This window comes from Sparus aurata, chromosome 23 (genome assembly GCF_900880675.1).
Source record: "Sparus aurata chromosome 23, fSpaAur1.1, whole genome shotgun sequence".
Classification (NCBI taxonomy): Eukaryota; Metazoa; Chordata; class Actinopteri; order Spariformes; family Sparidae; genus Sparus; species Sparus aurata.
This window is the reverse complement of record NC_044209.1, coordinates 18,210,578-18,230,070: the sequence shown is the minus strand read 5'-3', so window position 1 is coordinate 18,230,070 and position 19,493 is coordinate 18,210,578. Positions and strand designations below refer to the sequence as shown.

Below are 19,493 nucleotides of genomic sequence, written 5' to 3'. Positions count from 1 at the left end.
GTGTAAGTTCTTGTTGAGCTTTACCTGCACATTGTCCTGTAAGTTACACTTTCTTCAACATGGTGGGAGTCTGTCTGCTCCTTCCTGCAGATAAAGTCCAGACAGAAATATTCCTTTAAAGCCATGCACATAGATATTTCAAAATAGGTATAAAAACATATTGCATGTGTTTGACTTTCTCTTAGTATGAAAGTCAACAGTTGTGTGTAGACGACTTTTACTGTGGCTCCCTCACCGTGGCTTCTCTGTTGGGATTGTTTTTTGTGAAAATCAGGCATGTTGACATAGTCTGCATCCTGGATATAAAACACATGATTAATGAGTGCAGAACAACGTAAAGAATTTGAATGATTGTCAATATAATGATGGTGTCACCTCACTGTCCTCCTCACAGTTGGTCTCTTGTGCTCTTGTCCTTCTCTTCTTCAGTCTTAAACACATAAACAGACTGTGGAACATCCTCACGTGATTGTTGTATTGAGATATAATGATGGTTCAGTTTAAATACATCTTACCTTATGACAGCGACAGCAGTGATCACAATCAGAAGCACAGCCACAGACAGTATGATAATGAGTATATCTCTGTTGAATGACGGCCACCTCTCTGTGTAGCAAAGGCAGAGTGTTAGCTTTGTGAGAGCGCAACAATGAAATCCTGAAAATAAAGTCAAAATATATGTGACACAACATAATCTACTAAAAAGGCTGCCCGGTGGAGAAAACACAAGGTAGTGTCTTCAAGAGCATCCTTAATGCTAGAAAAGGTGTTTGGAAATGTATCACTACTTGCTGTGAGCTGTTGCCATTTTATGTTCAGTCATTTGACACCTCTTGCTGATACATATAGTGCAAACAACACTGGTAGATAGTGTCAACAGTTGACAAGAGAGATGTCGCAGTGTGAGCACAATTTCAGGTTTATCAGTGCCACTTGTGATTTCTCCACTATATGAGTTATGAACTAACATAATTTTCTGATGCTCTAATTATTTCCCCACTATAAAGTTGGTGTTGATGATCATCTTATATGGGCTACTTCTCAGTCTCACAAAATTAGTCTATCATCTTCCTTGTTGATCGCTTACTGGATGGAAAACGAAAACGTCAGAGACATCAGTGTTGGTTTTGACATTCAGAATAGGTTGGAGGTGATGCAAATGTGCAAAACCCTGAAAAACAGAACCAAGGCACCATTCTCCTTTTGTTTTATTTCCTTCATGTGTCTGTTTGCATCTCTTCTACCCAGGAAACAAGGACAAGTGCGTGAAAATTAATTTACCTTTAATCTTTACGGTCACAACGGAGGAGTTTTGACTTCCATGTTTGTTGGTGGCGCTGCAGAAATACTGGCCTCCATCAGCAGAGAACAAAACAGGCTGGTGTCCAACATCCAGAACATGACTTTCATCTTTCTTATACCAGGTATAATCCTCCACTGGGGGGTTTGTGTGGCTGCTGCAGATCAGGGTGATGAAGGTGCCGGCCTCCACCTCCATCGATGGTCTGACGGACACTGATGTGTTCTTCGGGCCATCTGAAAGAAGACCGGAGCTGTTATCTGTCAGAGGAATTATGTGGCAAACTCAGGTTGATAGATTACTCACATTCAATGTGGATGTTTATGACTCGTGAAGCTGTTCCTGTGTGAGTCTTTAGAGAGAAGGAGTAGTTTCCAGAGTCAGTGGAGGACATGTTGCTTACAGTTTTTGCCTAATGCTTAAACACTAAAAGTGGTTGCTATGCCCAAAGCATCACAACCTCTAGCTTTGGTGACTATGCCCTAAACAAAAGCACCAACCCTGCAATCACAAAATATGCTTTGCACTGTTTTTGAAATTCTCCAACACACTTCTTTCAAAACACTACACACGTTTTGTTTTTTTTACATAAGACACATTGTTCAAAAAGGAAATCTCATGCGATCATTGGGAAAACACATCTATTTAAAATACAAAACTCAACTAAAATTAGAAAAGTACAGACTCACACACATGAAAACATTCACAATCTAATTGTAGACCAATCAGTCTAAGCCATAGCACTACAAATACACCTGATGTAAGCTCAGCTCTTTTGTGCCAACTTGGAGGCAGAAAGAGGGAGAGGAGAGTAAGAGCAGCAGCAGGACGAGGAAGAGGACGATGAAGGGGAGCAGGCAACAGTGACACTGCATCACCACTCCATCCTCGGTTCCTACAACACAGCCCTCATTATTCGCTTTCTGGACACACTTCATGACACAGTAGTCCAGGACGGGCCAGAGCAGCCCCAGTTTGTTGTTGTCTGGGATAATGTCTGTCAGTTTCCCTCGGGCTGGTCTGGTCCGGGACTGGTTCACCAACCATAATAGATTTAGTGCTCTCAACTTGCCACCATACACCCCATTTTTGAGGCATAGACACCTTTATTTGACAGTGGATAGACAGGAAAGGGGAGGGGGGGGGTGACATGCAGTAGAGGTCCTCTGGCTGGATTCAAACTGGGGTCCACTGCATACATGGCACTTACTCTAACCACTTGACTACCTGCGCGCTACATACACCCCATTTTTTAATCCAATTGAGGAGCTCTTTTCAGCATGGCGCTGGAAAGTTTATGACCAGAGCTGCCAAGTGTCACGCTTTGAGTGTGGCAGTCACGCAATTTGACCCATTCTCACACCACACGCCACACTTGACATTTCTCACGCTTATATTTCCCCATTCAATACTCTATATTTATTTTTTTTCATGATAATAAACTTTGGTCCTCAGCTTGCCGTAGTTCGAGTTACTCTGATTGACTGACCGAGATAACCAATCCCAGACAATCCATCAGTCCTTTGTGCCTAAGTCTAACCAACCACGGAAGGCACCACGCAATATAAACCAATCGAAACCAACGTAAGGCGGGTCGTGGCGTCTCTAACTATCTTTCACACACAACAGCACCGACATTTAAAACCCACTCGACGTTCTCCTGTGTGTGTGAGAGAGAGAGAGCGCAGGTTTTTGCAAAAGTTAAAAAAAAAAAAAAAACACAAAGAAGTGGTACAACTAGAATGTTCTACAAAACATAGTGTTGTAATGGAACTATTGGAAGATATTTAGGCTATGGCTCCTGTCTCTTGTTGGCATTTGGCTACATCACCTCATCTACATCACAGGCAATGTCCTCCCTTGCCAAGCAAAGGGGGAAATATCGCCTTGCATGTCGTATCCAACCCTGTATGGACCTCACCTCAATGTCGCCACATGCCTCTTCCATGGCTTGTAGAAGAGGCCTGCGGGCATGTGGTTGACGTTCAGAAACTTTCCAGCACCATGCTGAAAAGAACTTCTCAATTGGATTCAAAAATAGGGTGTATGGGCTGCACAGGTAGTCAAGTGGTTAGAGCGCATGCCACGTACGTAGTGGACCCTGGTTTGAATCCAGCCAGAGGACCTTTACTGCATGTCACACCTCCTCTCTCTCCCCTTTCCTGTCTATCCACTCTCAAATAAAGGTGTCTATGCCTTAAAAAAATCTTTTAAAAAACGGGGTGTATGGTGGCAAGTTGAGTGCAATAAATCTATTAGTATCTGTAGTGCTATGGCTGGGACTGATTGGTCTACAATTAGATTTTAAATGTGTGTGAGTCTGTGTGCTATTCCAATTTTAGTTGTGTTTTGTATTTTAAATAGACTAGTGCAGTGCCCGTAAGAAAAGTGTATTCCTATAAAAAAGTGGGAGGTTAAGGAGCTTTTTCATGGATGGCCAAATGAGGCTGTGTTTGAAGGTGGGACGTCAGGAATATTTAGGTTTGTTGTGAAATCCGATATTCCAGGATTCCATTAGTTTTTTACTATTTTTGATTTTGCCATTATATTTCACCTTAAAAGCTATTTACTTGGTGTCATTATTTTCAGCACAACCTCACATGTGTGACTGTACAGTTATTTTTTTATTTTGACATACTGTATTAACACAATGGACCTAAAATCACAAAAAAAAAACCATAAAAACCGAGTAGAAAAAGTTAGATTTTTTTACTGTGAAAACCACAAATATGTTTAACCATTTTTTTTTTTTACTTATAATGCAAATATAAATTGTTGTTTGCTAAATGTGTGCATACATTTAAAAAATTTACAAAGTTATATGTAACTATTTACATTTAAATGCAGGCAATGCTCAGGTCTGCCTGTACTCCTTCCTGCTCCACATTCAGCTTCTTCTCATTATTCTGACTCATTAAACAAAAAACCGACTCCACTACACACTAAACACACTACACCAAACACTACATAACACACTAACTACACACTCCAAACACGCTAAATGTCACAAATCTCTCAACTCTCAATATCGCTGTCTACACACCGACCGTCGTTGCATGTCAATCATCCGCCTAGGTCCCTCCCACAACTACCTGTTCCTTAACAACCAAACTTGCTGCTTGGACACTTTCGTGACAAAAGCCCATTTTTACCATTTCTTCCTGCACCAGACACAAAGCAAACGTGACAGCAATGTTCGCCAAAAAGCGTGGCGGACATTATTTACCCTAGGTCCGGTTTTGGACGTGCCAGTGCATCCGGTCCGTCGCCTCGGGATGTGGGCCGTGTAACTAGCGGCTAGCAGCTAGCTGCTAGCTAGCGGCTGGCTACACACGAACATCCACAGATCCCGATTCCACTTTGTTGTCAGCGCGTCTCCAGATCTCCTCAGACCCGAACAGACTCGGTCCAGACTCGTTTAATCTCATTAATCCACAACAGTCAGTTTAGATGCACAGAACAGAACAGAACGGGACCGAACTGCCGGCAAAATCTCGGTCCATCTCGCGCCGCTGCAGGTATAAATCCGCTTGTTTCTTCAGGTATGTCGTGGGCTTGAGCTTTTCAGTGATTGGATCTGGTGCGCACGTGACTGTGGTGGCTCTGGTGGACAATGCTTGGCGGAATTTGTAAAGCATTTATGAAATAATTTATTCACGGTATCATTGCAGTCCAGACAAATGCTTAGATGCACACCACTGAACCATGCAGCAGCCATGTTGAAAGTCTCAGGTCAGTGTGATCCTGATCCACAGAGATATTTGACCAACAGACACATACACACACAGACAGACAGAGATTCCTTGTATTTATAGTTAGATGTGTTTTCCCAATGATCGCATGAGTCTTCCTTTTTGAAGAATGTGTCTTATGTAAAAAACAAGTGTGTATTGTTTTGCAAGAAGTGTGTTGGTGATTTTCAAACACAGTGCAAAGCATATATTATGTTTGCAGGGTTGGTGCTTTTGTTTAGGGCATGATCACCAAAGCTAGAGGTTGTGATGCTTTGGGCATAGCAACCACTTTTAGTGTTTAAGCATTAGGCAAAAACTGTAAGCGCTGCTATTAAAGAATATTTTGATGCAAGACATGGATTTGATGATGTTTGATGTTTTATGATGTTTCACCTATTTCAGCCATAAGCGGTCATATTGACCGCACCTCATTTTGAGCGGTTTGCTGCTTTCATTGTCTCTTGTCTATAACTTTGTTAGCGGTCTCCAGCTGCACTGCTTTGTGAATTAACTTGTAAGTTAATTATTACAGAGTTGTATTATATCGCCTGTTTGGCACTAGGGCTGGGCGATATGGACCAATAGTCATATCCCGATATATTAGGCTGAATATCGATATACGATATTTATCCCGATATTTTTATTGCAAAGTGAGAGCGAATGTTCAGTCAAAGTCAAAGCCAAATATGACATGTGGGTGGGAATTTTGTCATTTTAGGGCAAGGCCATTTGGCCTTCACTTTTTTTTTTTCAGACTACTAAGTAAAATTTGTTGATTTACCTTTCAGACTGATACCATAACATCCTAATTTATAATAAGACATGGATTATGTATTAAAACATTTTTTAAATACCAATATCAAGTTGATGTTACATTAGAAAACTTTTTTTTTAAGTAGAGTTAGGGTGAGGTGAGTTTTGTGACACTACACTGAATATTAGTGTTATTGAATATTTCTACCAATAGAAATTCCCCAAAATTATGGCAAAGCACATTTTTTTCCCAAACAAAAAAATTGTAGAATAACCAGCAGGAGACCATGGATGTGTGGAGTGATTTTGGTGACACTACACTCTGAATAATAGTGAAGTTATTGAATATTTTTTGAAGTATCTCTTTTCGGTGCTGCACTTTGTAGACGGTCCCTGCACCCTCGTCTCACAGACGGCTGATCATCGAGATCAGAGTTACTGTCCAGACGCTCATTTTGATGAAAATACGGTTGTAGCTCGTTGTCTACTGTACTACGGTAGGAAAGAGCCGTCGTTTGTGTTTTAACAAGGTTTCACTTATGAGTTATTGATCCGGGAAGTTCGAATCTGTGAATATATTTCCAACTTTACCGGACTAAATCCTAGCACATAAGTCAGTTAAGTATCATGTCAAAACCGGCTGAGCTCGCTTGCGCACCTGTGCTGTAAGTTTTGTTCCTCTATTTGGCACCATGGGCAAACATAAACAGGAGTTCCCCTCTCCGTGGAACAGCGAGCGGGGCTGTTCAACATGAAGGTATTGGAGTGATGCGACTCTGACTGTGTACCAGGTAAAGCCGAGGAAGAATGTCTGCATCCTGAGCACACAGCCATGGGCATAACCACGCATTCTTTGAGGGGGTCGTGTCCCCCCCAATATTGAGAAAATGGCAATCTGTCCCCCCCAGTATACAGTAGAAAATATGTTAATTATGCACTCTTTTATAAACACTGTCAACAGATCGGTCTCGTTATTTCTTATTTATTTTCAATTAATTCTGTTTTTAAGGAAAACACAAGTGTGTGAACCCCCCCTCCCAATTGTAAACTTGGTTGCGCCCATCCTAAGGTATTACAGTTTTTCTCAATTGCTAAAACACTAAAATTCACTGGCTGAACAAAGTTTGCAGTTGCCTGAACTCATTTAGCTAATCGTGCAGTCTGTTGTCAATACCTTAAACCATTTCAGATGGTAAAACACAATTTGCAGATCTCACTTAGACTTTTCAGCAGAACTCTAAACACATTCTCGTTCTCAAAACACATTCCAATTCACATGTCATCCATACTGGTAAACACAAGCGGCAACAATCAAATACAAACAGAAAACACATGTCATTGATTAAACACAACCACTTAAAATTGATTTCACTTGTTTAAAATCATGTGACACAACCAATATAAGCGAGTTCAGAGAGCAAACCGCCTGTGGTGACATAGGTGAGGAACCATGTCAGGGCTGGATACGGCACACATGAGGCTTCTTCCCTTTGGCCTCAGGAGGGAAAATATACATTGTATTGTATACTGTAGTACAATGCATTGTAGGATGTATACTGTCCAATAAACACATTTTCTGGCCCTGAACATTGTGCTTTCCATTTGTTTACAGTACTGACTGCTCAATAGATTTTGGCTGGTTGCAGGTTCATATCAACAAAGAACAAGAATTACAGTATCGCCGAAACAAAGGACACGTTTGTGAAATGCAGGGTACAGTACTGTAAAAATAGGGGTACAAAGAGGAGGAAGAACAAAAAAAGTTGCAAAGAGCAAAGTAGAGCATAATTTCTGATCAATTTTGAGCTACTATGATAGAACATGTTTTCATTCATCGAAAGACAATGACAAAAAAAGATGAAATTTGTTTTGAGTTTAAAAATGTACTTCTCGCTGAGAGCTATATGTTTTGAACGTGTTTACTATTCTTTGGTTCATTGTTTACTGACTGCTTGATAGTGTATATCATTCTGATCGCTTTGTTTATGATTTGAGAGCAGTGTTTGGTTTTGAGCACAGGTAAATCTGTTTTGTACGGTGGCCGGGAGGTGCAAACCAAAATTACAAAATGTGAAACACTTTTACGAAGCTTGAGACAAATTTACATTTTGGAAAACATTTTTACATATCATAAAACAAAATTACATTACCGAAACAAATTTACATTTCAGAAAACACATTTACATTTCAGAAAACAAATTAACATGATACAAAACACTTTTACAAACACCGAGACAAATTTACAAGTGGTGAAACACTTTTACAAGTCCCAAAACAAATTTACAAATAACATCAACCGGAAAGGGAATGTACCAACTCCGGGGTTGAACCGGAAGTGATAACCTGGCAGCGGCCAATTCGAGTTGTTGGCTGTGTCCCAATTCAGGGTCTGCACACTTCGAGTGCGCATTTGAAGTGCGATTACGTCACTATGCTGCGGCGAAGGGTGTCCCAATTCAAAGTGTTCTCATGATGCACCCCACAAATGCGCACTCCTTTTACCTGTTTTTGGAGTGTGCACCGCTACTACACTTAATGGTCTCATATATCCCAAGATTCATTGCGCACCCGAAGAGAAGAAATAAATGAATAACCTCAAGTGGCGCAGATCTCGTATTTAAATGTAAGTATTGGGTATATACTTTACTTCTTTGAACATCCAACGCCAGATATGTTAAACTTCAAGGTAAAAATACGTTAGTAATGCTCAGCTAAATGCCTTTGGAAGTAAAACCTTAAAGGCTTCACTTTCAAACGTTAGACGTTCAGAGGTTGACTTGTATTTTATATCTAATTGTGACTGTGGAGATGTTAGAGACTTGTTTTACATAAATGGACCAAGATGAACAGATTCAGATCAGGCTGTGATCCCTGCTTTATTTCCAGACTGTAACACTGTAAAATCTAGTTAAACGTCTGAATGAAGAGCTAAGTTTATGATTATCCTTATGATCATATATATGTATATATATATATATATATATATATATATAGCTGGGTTAGAACCCTTTTTTCTGTTGACATAACACAAAACGTCTTTTACATTTCATTGTGTTTTAGGAGCAAACAGAGAGAATGAAGGTGGACACGAGGCTGCAGAGAGGATGGAGAGGCTCTTCTCTGCTCCAAAGGACAATCATTACATTATTTCTGTTGTTATTTACTTAATTTATGAGTTCCTTTTAAATTAGTTGTTCATTTTATATAATTCATGAAATAAAATATTGTTCTATTATTACACGTTGTCTATTCCATTCAGTATTTACAACTTAAGAATTATTTATGACATGCAGTAAACAGCATCAAGTGTTACTTTTCAGGAACAACAAGGGATTGAATGGTGTATTTTATTATTAAGGTCTTAACAATTACTATTTACAGATTATTATTCACTATTAACAAAAACAATTAGCCTATCATTAAAAACAGTATTAAAACAGTTACAGATGATGGACAGTAACAGGCTGAGCAGGAGTCCCTGCAGTGCTGCTGGGCTGGATGGTGTCAGTGGGACATCATCTGGGTCGGTACTCGGGGTGTTTGGGGGTCCAGTCTCCTCTGTCCACCACATCGTCCGTCAACTGGGTCTGCAGTTCTGACTCCATCGACGGCTGCCATGTCACTAAGAATGTTTTAAGAAAGAGGCAATTTCATAATATAATTATAATAATGAAAAATCATTACAACAAACAAAACTATCTACCAAACATTTTAAATAGAAAAAAAATGCATTTGAAATTTAAATAAAACCCTAAGTGGCGATCAGTAGTTTATATGTCAGCATTAACATAATGTATCGGTATGTTAATGACCCCAAACTGTTAGCTAGCTAATAATGATAACATTGATAACATTACTGTGGGTTCAATAACAGGTTTACCTCTCCACGGTCCTCTCAGCCGCAGATAAACCAGAGCCGCTTCTCCTCTTCCTCCACAAGCAGGAGGATTAAAAAAGAAATCAGGAATTCCTGAAGCTCAAACAGATCTGACAGTCAAAAAATTTACTCTTCTTGTCACTTTCACTGACCTAGGCTGCAGAAATAGTGACGTACGAGTAGGGGCGAGAACATCTGGTGACACAACTAGGAAATGCTGCGAAGGGTAGACCGTCCCATTTAACAAAAGTTGACGCGGCCTGCAAGGCGCACCGAAGTACACTCATTCGGTGAGACCGCAAAGGGCGGGTCCTTGAAGTGTGCAGACCCTGAATTGGGACACAGCAGTTGTTGTTGTTGATGGAGTTAATGGTGAGTTCAAGATGGACAGCCATCGAGTGAGGTTTTGCCCATTTTGTGAACAACAAATGAGCCGTTTAACGCGGTTTTGTTCTTCATGTGGTCGGTCTTTAGAGTTTTTAAGGGGCATGGACCAGATCGACGGACCAGATATGCTGCAGCAGTGCATAAAATATTTTAATGAGGGACACTCGTACACTGTAATCGTGGACATGATATCATGTTTACACAGTGTTCACATCAGGAGAAGAGGAGTAAGCCTTTCTGCGATATAACCCGGCTCCATTCAGTTTGCTTTTCAGAGACCTCAAGCTGATGTGAACAGCTTGGAATATTCATACTGAACAGAGGGGGAACAGTATCTGACAGTAATATTCCAAGCTGTTAGGATGCGTTCCCCCTGTTTAAATGGTCAAATTTAATGATATCAGCCTGAAAATCACAGGACTTATCCGTTGTGGGGAAAGAAGTCAGGAGTATGAATTTGAAAGATGTATGAACCTCCTTTCATACTGAACAGAGGGGGAACAGTATCTGACAGTAATATTCCAAGCTGTCAGGATGTGCTTTACCCGCTATAATGGAACTGGATTTAAGACAAATATGATAACATAGCGATTTATATTTGCCTATAAATGAATGAGCACATTTTGTTTTTTATCAATAGAAATAACAGTAGTTGGTTGTGTTAATAAAGACATAAAAACACAAACATCTGTTCTGTTGTCCCAGTTTAAAAATATAACTTGACAGTCATGAAATTTGGATTTCACGTCTACAATTAAACATCCTCAGACAAAACTCGCTAAAAAAAGGTCAGTTTTGAACCGCACCTCTCTCCACAGTGCCTCTGTGGTACGAGCACGACAGCTCGTGGGCGAGCTTTTTGTGAACGCGCGCTTCTTTCGCCCTTCGGGGCATTTCGGATGGGGGCAGGGACCAGGGGAAACAAACCTCGACGATGAAACTGAGCTCGATACATCACCGGTCGCCCGGAAGAGTAAACAATTACATGCTAACACTGAGCTGCCGTCACTCGCTGCTGCAGACAGCGAACAGAGCAGAGGTATGAAACGGTTGTTTAACTAGTTAATAATGTAGAAGCAATCCAGGTGGCAAACAATTGGGCCAAGCCAGGTAAAGTTAATGGTAACTGACAGATAGTTTTCTATAAACATCCACTGATTTTGATATTATTCAACATGACCATGAATGCCAAAAAGGAAGAGGCAGCAGAAGATTGACTTCTTTTTTAAATCAAGTTGTCATGTAAGTGGAGTTATGTGACAGGAGTACATTCATGTTCTTTCATTAATGCCATGTAGATGTTCATTTACGTAATTTAAAGCTATTTGTTGGAGCTTAAAACCTTCTCTTCAATGAAGAAAATCTCCTACATCAACTCATCCCTGTTACTGCTCTCATTTGTTACACATACAGCTCCTCCAGGTAATGTCCAGATAAATTCAGGTTAGCAGTGCATGTGTGAAAGGGGCCACACTACTGTACATTGTACACTGTTTTTTATGCACTTACTATATAGCTAAAGCAAATAAACAAGTAACACATGCAGAAAAATCAATGTATCAAATTAGAATGATCATCAAGGTCAGTCATTGTTCTTCTGGTAAAATAATGGTATCTGGTCACAATGTAGGCAGCACAGAGACACAGGGAGAGAGAGAGACACAGTGAAAGCAGTGGTCAGGCAGGGACATGCTCTGGGGATACAGATGATCAGGACCAGATGGTGAGGACGTACTCCGTCAAAGGCGGTACGGAAGATGGCCAGTGGCGTTCTTCTATAACACCCTCGACCTGGCTGGGATCAATGCCCACATCTTATTCAAGGAGCACCAGCAGCAGGAGAGCCTGGAGGAAAGTCCTGCAGCAGCTGGCAGAGGAGCTGAGGGCAGAATACACGGAGGGGAAAGCGACCGCGGCAGTCAGCACAAGGTGGGCAGCAGCGGAACCAACCACCGCAGCAGCAGCAGTCACGGAGACGGAGGCAGTGTCGGTCCGAAAGAGCTGCAAACGGAACAAAATGTCGGGCACTTGAAATGCCACAAGGCCGTGTGTGAGGAGAGCAGAGGTAATCTGCGAGACTGTGACCAGTGATCACAATGGCTCTTTTTTGGTTTAGATCAGCTCGTTTCCTGCTTTTTCGATTATTATTTTTTAAAATATATGTTATTAAGTGTTGAAATAAAATATTTCGTAATCAAATAAGTTACTTTTGATTTTAAGAATGTTCTCTATTAAAATCTTGTGTAAATGTATGCAATAATTATGGTTTACTATGTGCGATGATATGAATATTGATAAATGTATAATTAAAGTTACAATGTACATTTTGGTGTAATTTCGTTTTTTTTTTTAATATCATGACACAATGAATGATACATTCACTTTGTTAGCAGTTTAATACCCAATTGAGTCAATCAATTGGGTATTTAACCGCTAACAAAGTTAGAGACAAGAGTCAGTGAAAGCAGCAAACCGCGTGAAATGATGTGCGGTCAATATGACCACTTATGGCCGAAACAGGTGAAACATCAGAAAACATCAAACATCATCATATCCATGTCTTGCATCAAAATATTTTTTAATAGCAGCGCTTAAGTCGTCACTGTCAGCGCTCTTATTTTGAAAACATGTGAACTGTGTCCTTCCGGTTCAAAGGACGGACCTGTCCAATCAACGAGGATTCGTGTCGCCTGAGGGTACCTACCTCTTCCAGTTTGGTTAATGTGGTTGTGTTTTCTGATTTGCGTTTTGCACTTCAGGGCCACCGTAGGATTTCGACTCAAAATACAGTGATGGGGTTTCTTCTCTCTCCTTCCTCTCCTCAGCAAAGCTTACTGTCCACCACAGACTCAATGCACAGCCTATATTTGAATGTGGGTGTGATTGAAACGACACAACATCCTTTTCAGAAGAAAAAGTCATACATTTGTGATGTTGCTTTACTTGTGGTCAAAGAACAGAGCAGTTAGTAAGACTATCACTGTGTGTAGCAGTGGAGGCTGGTCCACAGAGGCAGAGGAGGTTACTGATACATAGATATTTGAAAAAGGGATCAGTGTATAAAAAAGTTTGGGGTTGAAATTTGCATTTGCATTTTTATGTCTCTGCATCATTTATGAAATTATTTTTTTCTTCACTTTTGATAATGACTTGGTTAGGTTTGGAGAAGATGAATGACTGTGTGTCTTCTCACTTCTTCCTCCACTCAGCAAAGCTTCCTGTGCTGTTTGTTTAATTAGACAATAGTGACCAAATGTTAGTGCACGATGTGGAGTAAAGACTGTACTCCACACACTGTACTCCACACGTGACTCTATCAGGTGTACATTCCTGTATGTGTATACACACTGTGGGTGTTTCGTGGACCAGGTGAGTTTGTCCTCTGGTATTTCAGCACACTGTTGAATTAATAACAAAGAAAAAAACACTGAACAGCTGTTAGCAAATTTCCTTTATTGTCCATGAGAGAAATACAAAAGCATATATCCAAAATACAAAAACTTAACCTTTTTGTCTTCATGAAACGTCAAGACATTTTTACCTCAGAGATTTTTTAAATGTCAGGAAATAAAAACTTTATTCAACAAAACATCACATCTGTACACCTGTGAGACATTCTGAACATGACTGCAAAACAACACATGAAATCACATCAGTGAGGCACACATATGAAGGATTACACCTGACCAGGGTTCACCGAGACACAACATGAATACAGCTCATCTTTTCAGAGTCCCAAACAGCCACAGACTGTTGAGAATCAAGTGTTGATTTATTTACATTGAGTCTTCACATGGCTGGAGCTGATGATGGTGAAGAACGTCCGAAATAAAAGACCAAACCAACTTGACCAAGAAACCAGCGTAACCTGAAGACATGAGCCGTCTTTGTTCCTCACACAGTGGGTCTTTATCTGGGGGGGAAACAATAACTATCACTTGTAGGAGTCAGTAGTTGGTAAACCAGTCTCCTCCTTGTCCTGACACATTAACACATCTAAACACCACTGTGGTCATAACAGAACGGTCCAACAGTCGGTTCCTGAAAGAAGGAAAATAAATCACAATGAGCTGCCTCAGAGGCCAACAACAACTGATGGAATGTGTTAGTTCTTGTTGAGCTTTACCTGCACATTGTCCTGTAAGTTACACTTTCCTCAACATGGTGGGAGTCTGTCTGCTGCTTCCTGCAGATAAAGTCCAGACAGAAATGTTCCTTTAAAGCCATGCACATAGATATTTCAAAATAGGTATTACAAATATATTGCATGTGTTTGACTTTCTCTTAGTGTGAAAGTCAACAGTTGTGTGTAGACGACTTTTACTGTGGCTCCCTCACCCTGGCTTCTCTGTTGGGATTGGTTATTGTCAAAAACAGACCAGTTGACATAGTCTGCATCCTGGATATCAAACACATGATTAATGAGTGCAGAACAACATCATGAATTTGAATGATTGCCAATATAATGATGGTGTCACCTCACTGTCCTCCTCACAGTTCGTCTCTTGTGCTATTGTCCTTCTCTTCTTGCTCCTTCCTACACATAAAGTCAATACAGAAATGTTCGTGTAAAGCCATGTACGTAGATATTTGATGAAATAGTGAATAGGTATAAAAAAACACATCTCATGTGTTTGACTTTCTCTTAGTGTGGAAGTCAACAGTTGTGTGTAGACGATTTTTACTGTGGCTCCCTTACCCTGGCTTCTCTGTTGTGATTGTTTTTTGTGAAAATCAGGCATGTTGACATAGTCGGCATCCTGGATATGAAACACATGATTAATGAGTGCAGAACAACGTGAATAATTGATTGATTGTCAATATAATGATGGTGTCACCTCACTGTCCTCCTCACAGTTGGTCTCCATTGCTCTTGTCCTTTTTATCTCGCTCCTTCCTGCAGAAAAAGTCCGTATCGAAATGTTCCTTTAAAGCCATGTACATACATATTTCAAAATAGGTATAAAAAACACATCTCATGTGTTTGACTTTCTCTTAGTGTGAAAGTCAACAGTTGTCTAGACGACTTTTACTGTGGCTCACTCACCCTGGCTTCTCCCTTTTGATTGTTTTGCGTCACAAACATTCATGGTGACATAGACTGCATTCTGGATATAAAACACATGATTAATGAGTGCAGAACAACGGAAAGAACTAAATGACTGTCAATATAATTATGGTGTCACCTCACTGTCTTCCTCACAGTTGGTCTCTTGTGCTCTTGTCCTTCTTTTCTTGAGTCTAAAACATATAAACAGACTGTGGAACATCCTTATATGATCATTGTATTGAGATATAATGATGGTTCAGTTTGGATACATCTTACCTTATAATGGCAACAGCAGTGATCACAATCAGAAGCACAGCCACAGACAGTATGATAATGAGTATATCTCTGTTGAATGATGGCCACCTCTCTGTGTAGCAAAGGCAGAGTGTTAGCTTTGTGAGAGCACAACAATGAAATCCTGAAAATAAAGTCAAAATATGTGACACAACATAATCTACTAAAAAGGCCGTCCGGTGGAGAAAACACAAGGCAGTGTCTTCAAGAGCGTCCTTAATGCTATGAAAAGTTGTTTTGAAATGTATCACCAGAAATGTATCACCACTTCCTGTGAGCTGATGCCCTTTTATGTTCATTTATTTGACACCTCTTCCTGATATACAAACAACACTGGTAGATAGTGTCAACAACTGTTAAGCTGTACTGAGAGTGATGTCACAGTGCGAGCACAGTTTGAGGTTTTTTTGAGCCACTTTGGCATCTTCTTGTTGACCGCTGACTGGAAGGAAAACAAAGACACCACCAGTGTTGATTTTCCCATTCAAAAAGTTTGGAGGTGATGCAAGTGTGAAAAACCTTGAAAAATAGAACTAAGGCCAGCATTATTTTTCTATTTGCTTCATCTGTCTGTTTGCATCTCTTCTACCCAGGAAACAAGGACAAGTGTGTGAAAATTAACTTACCTTTAACCTTAACAGTCACAACAGAGGAGATTTCACTTCCATGTTTGTTGGTGGCGCTGCAGAAATACTGGCCTCCATTAGCAGGGAACAACACAGGCTGGTGTCCAACATCCAGAACATGACTTTCATCTATCTTAAACCAGGTATAATCCTCCACTGGGGGGTTTGCGTGGCTGCTGCAGATCAGAGTGATGTTGGTGCCGGCCTCCACCTCCATCGACGGTCTGACGGACACTGATGTGTTCTTCGGGCCATCTGAAAGAAGACCGGAGCTGTTATCTGTCAGAGAAATCATGTGGCGAACTCAGGTTGATGGATTACTCACATTCAACGTGGATGTTTATGACTCGTGAAGCTGTTCCCGTGTGAGTCTTTAGAGAGCAGGAGTAGTTTCCAGAGTCAGTGGAGGACATGGTGCTTAAATAAAGAACAGGTCCTTCGTTTATGGGTTCTCCGTTATTAAACCAGGTGAAGGCAGATGAAAGGTGATCGCCATCACAGTCGTTTATGCAGGTCAGATTCACAGAGTCGCCTTCCTTTGTTGCTCTGTTCTCATTAGGTTTTGTCACCAACACATTCAAATCTAGAAGAACAAAGTAGTGCTTTAGATTTAAACTTTACACATTGAAGTGTAGTGAAGATTCACAGCTAGAGTTCATGCAAAAGAAAACTTACCGACAACCTTTAATGTTGAGCCAGTTGTACCAGTATATTTGCCCTTTTCAGTATCAGTTATAAATCTGAAGACATATTTTCCTGTGTCGTTATTCTCAACATTGTGTATTTTGAAAGAACAATTGTGTTGTTTGTTGCCGATGTACTCAAATCTTGTGCCACTTTCATTCATCTCACTCTCAGATATGAAAGGTCCGTCAATAACGTGAGCCCTCTTATCACCCCACATGACTCTCATTACTCGCAGGTTTTTAGGATAGTAAAATGAACATGGAATGACAACAGACGAGCCTTTCACTGCACAGATGTCCTGCTGATGATATGTCACGTTCCATTCCCTGCAAACAGCACCTGGAACAAATAAGGCACTTAAATTATTTCATCCTTTGAATGTTTGCCTTGAATGAGATTTAAATGTTGTACTCACCAGACAGAAACAGCAGCATCAGTGTCAGCGACAGGTTTACACACATGTTGAAACTCTTTCCAAGCAATCACAAAGCTCCTGTTGGGTCTTAAAGCTTCTTTACTTGTTTTCGACTCAAAATAAAGTGAAGGGGTTTCTTCTATCTCCTTCCTCAACTCAGCAAAGCTTACTGTCCACCACAGACTTAATGCACAGTTTATTTTTAAGTGTGGGTGTGATTGATACGACACAACGTCCTTTTCAGAAGAAAGGTCACAGCTTGTGATGTTGCTTTACTTGTAGACAAAGAACAGAGCAGTTAGTAGGACTATCACTGTGTGTAGCAGTGGAGGCTGGTCCACAGAGGCAGAGGAGGTTACTGATACATAGATATTTGAAAAAGGGATCAAAGTATAAAAATGTTTGGGGTTGAAGTTTGCATTATTACATCTTTGCATCATTTATGAAAAATACTTTTATATTACCTTTTAAAAATGACTTGGTTAGGTTTGGAGAAGATGAGTGACTGTGTGTCTTCTCACTTCTTCCTCCACTCAGCAAAGCTTCCTGTGCTGTTTGTTTAATTAGACAATAGTGACCAAATGTTGGTGCACAATGTGGAGTAATGACTGTACTCAATGAACTAAACTTCCACACGTGACTCTATTAGTTGTTTATTCCTGTGTGTATACATGCTGTAGGTGTTTGTTGGACCAGGTGTGTTTGTCCTCTGGTATTTCAGCACACTATTGAATTGATAACAAAGAAAAAACACTGTACAGCTGTTAGCAATTTTGCTTTATTGTCCATGAGATTGGCTTCATGTTAAGAGAAATACAAAAACATATATCCAAAATACAAAACTTAAACTTTTCTCTATCATGAAACCTTGAGACATGTTTATCTCTGAGATTTGTAAATGTAAGGAAATACAAACTTAATTCAACAAAACATCACATCTGTACACCTGTGAGACATTCTGAACATTACTGCAAAACAACACGTGATATCACATCAGTGGAGGCACACATATGAAGGATTACACCTGACCAGGGTTCACCGAGACACAACATGAATACAGCTCATCTTCTCCGAGTCCCAAACAGCCACAGACTGTTGAGAATCAAGCGCTGATTTATTTACATTGAGTCTTCACATGGCTGGAGCTGACGATGGTTGAGAACTGTCAAAATAAATGACCAAACCAACTTGACCAAGAAACCAGCGTAATCTGAAGACATGAGCTGTCTTTGCTCCTCACACAGTGGGTCTTTATCTGGGGGGGAAACAATAACTATCACTTGTAGGAGTCAGTATTTGGTAAACCAGTCTCCTCCTTGTCCTGACACATTAACACATCTAAACACCACCGTGGTCAAAACAGAAGGGTCCAACAGTCGGTTCCTGAAAAAAGAAAAATAAATTGCACTGAGCTGCCTCAGAGGCCAACAACCACTGATGGAATGTGTTAGTTCTTGTTGAGCTTTACCTGCACATTGTCCTGTAAGTTACACTTTCCTCAACATGGTGGGAGTCTGTCCGCTGCTTCCTGCAGATAAAGTCCAGACAGAAATGTTCCTTTAAAGTCATGCACATAGATATTTCAAAATAGGTATTACAAATATATTGCATGTGTTTGACTTTCTCTTAGTGTGAAAGTCAACAGTGGTGTGTAGATGACTTTTACTGTGGCTCCCTCACCCTGGCTTCTCTGTTGGGATTGTTTTTGTGAAAATCAGGCACGTTGACATAGTCTGCATCCTGGATATCAAACACATGATTAATGAGTGCAGAACAACGTAAAGAATTTGAATGATTGTCAATATAATGATGGTGTCACCTCACTGTCCTCCTCACAGTAGGTCTCCTCTGCTCTTGTCCTTTTTTTCTTGCTCCTTCCTGCAGATAAAGTCCATACAGAAATGTTCGTTTAAAGCCATGTACATAGTTATTCGATAAAATAGTGAATAGATAGAAAAAACACATCTCATGTGTTTGAATTTCTCTTAGTGTGGAAGTCAACAGTTGTGTGTAGACGACTTTTACTGTGGCTTCCTCACCCTGGCTTCTCTGTTGGGATTGTTTTTTGTGAAAATCAGGCATGTTGACGTAGACTGCATCCTGGATATAAAACACATGATTAATGAGAGCAGAACAATGTCATGAATTTGAATGATTGTCAATATAATGATGGTGTCACCTCACTGTCCTCCTCACAGTTGGTCTCCTCTGCTCTTGTCCTTCTTTTCTTGAGTCTGAAACACATAAACAGACTGTGGAACATCCTTATATGATCACTGTATTGAGATGTAATGATTGTTCAGTTTAAATACATCTTACCTTATGACGGCGACAGCAGTGATCACAATCAGAAGCACAGCCACAGACAGT

General features: G+C 40.3%; 1 protein-coding gene across 1 annotated transcript in view; it reads right to left on the bottom strand.

Moving 5' to 3' along the window:
* LOC115574860 (microfibrillar-associated protein 1-like) overlaps nucleotides 1–19,493 on the bottom strand; it is a 37,079-nt gene that overhangs the window by 312 nt on the left and 17,274 nt on the right. The window contains exons 13-17 of the mRNA XM_030406484.1: nucleotides 19,303–19,342; nucleotides 19,163–19,223; nucleotides 18,943–19,001; nucleotides 236–296; nucleotides 25–84 (exon numbers count right to left, since the gene is read on the bottom strand). Coding sequence (XP_030262344.1) covers nucleotides 44–84; nucleotides 236–296; nucleotides 18,943–19,001; nucleotides 19,163–19,223; nucleotides 19,303–19,342 — 262 coding nt within the window. The 3' untranslated portion in view covers nucleotides 25–43. The remainder of the gene's footprint in view (nucleotides 1–24; nucleotides 85–235; nucleotides 297–18,942; nucleotides 19,002–19,162; nucleotides 19,224–19,302; nucleotides 19,343–19,493) is intronic.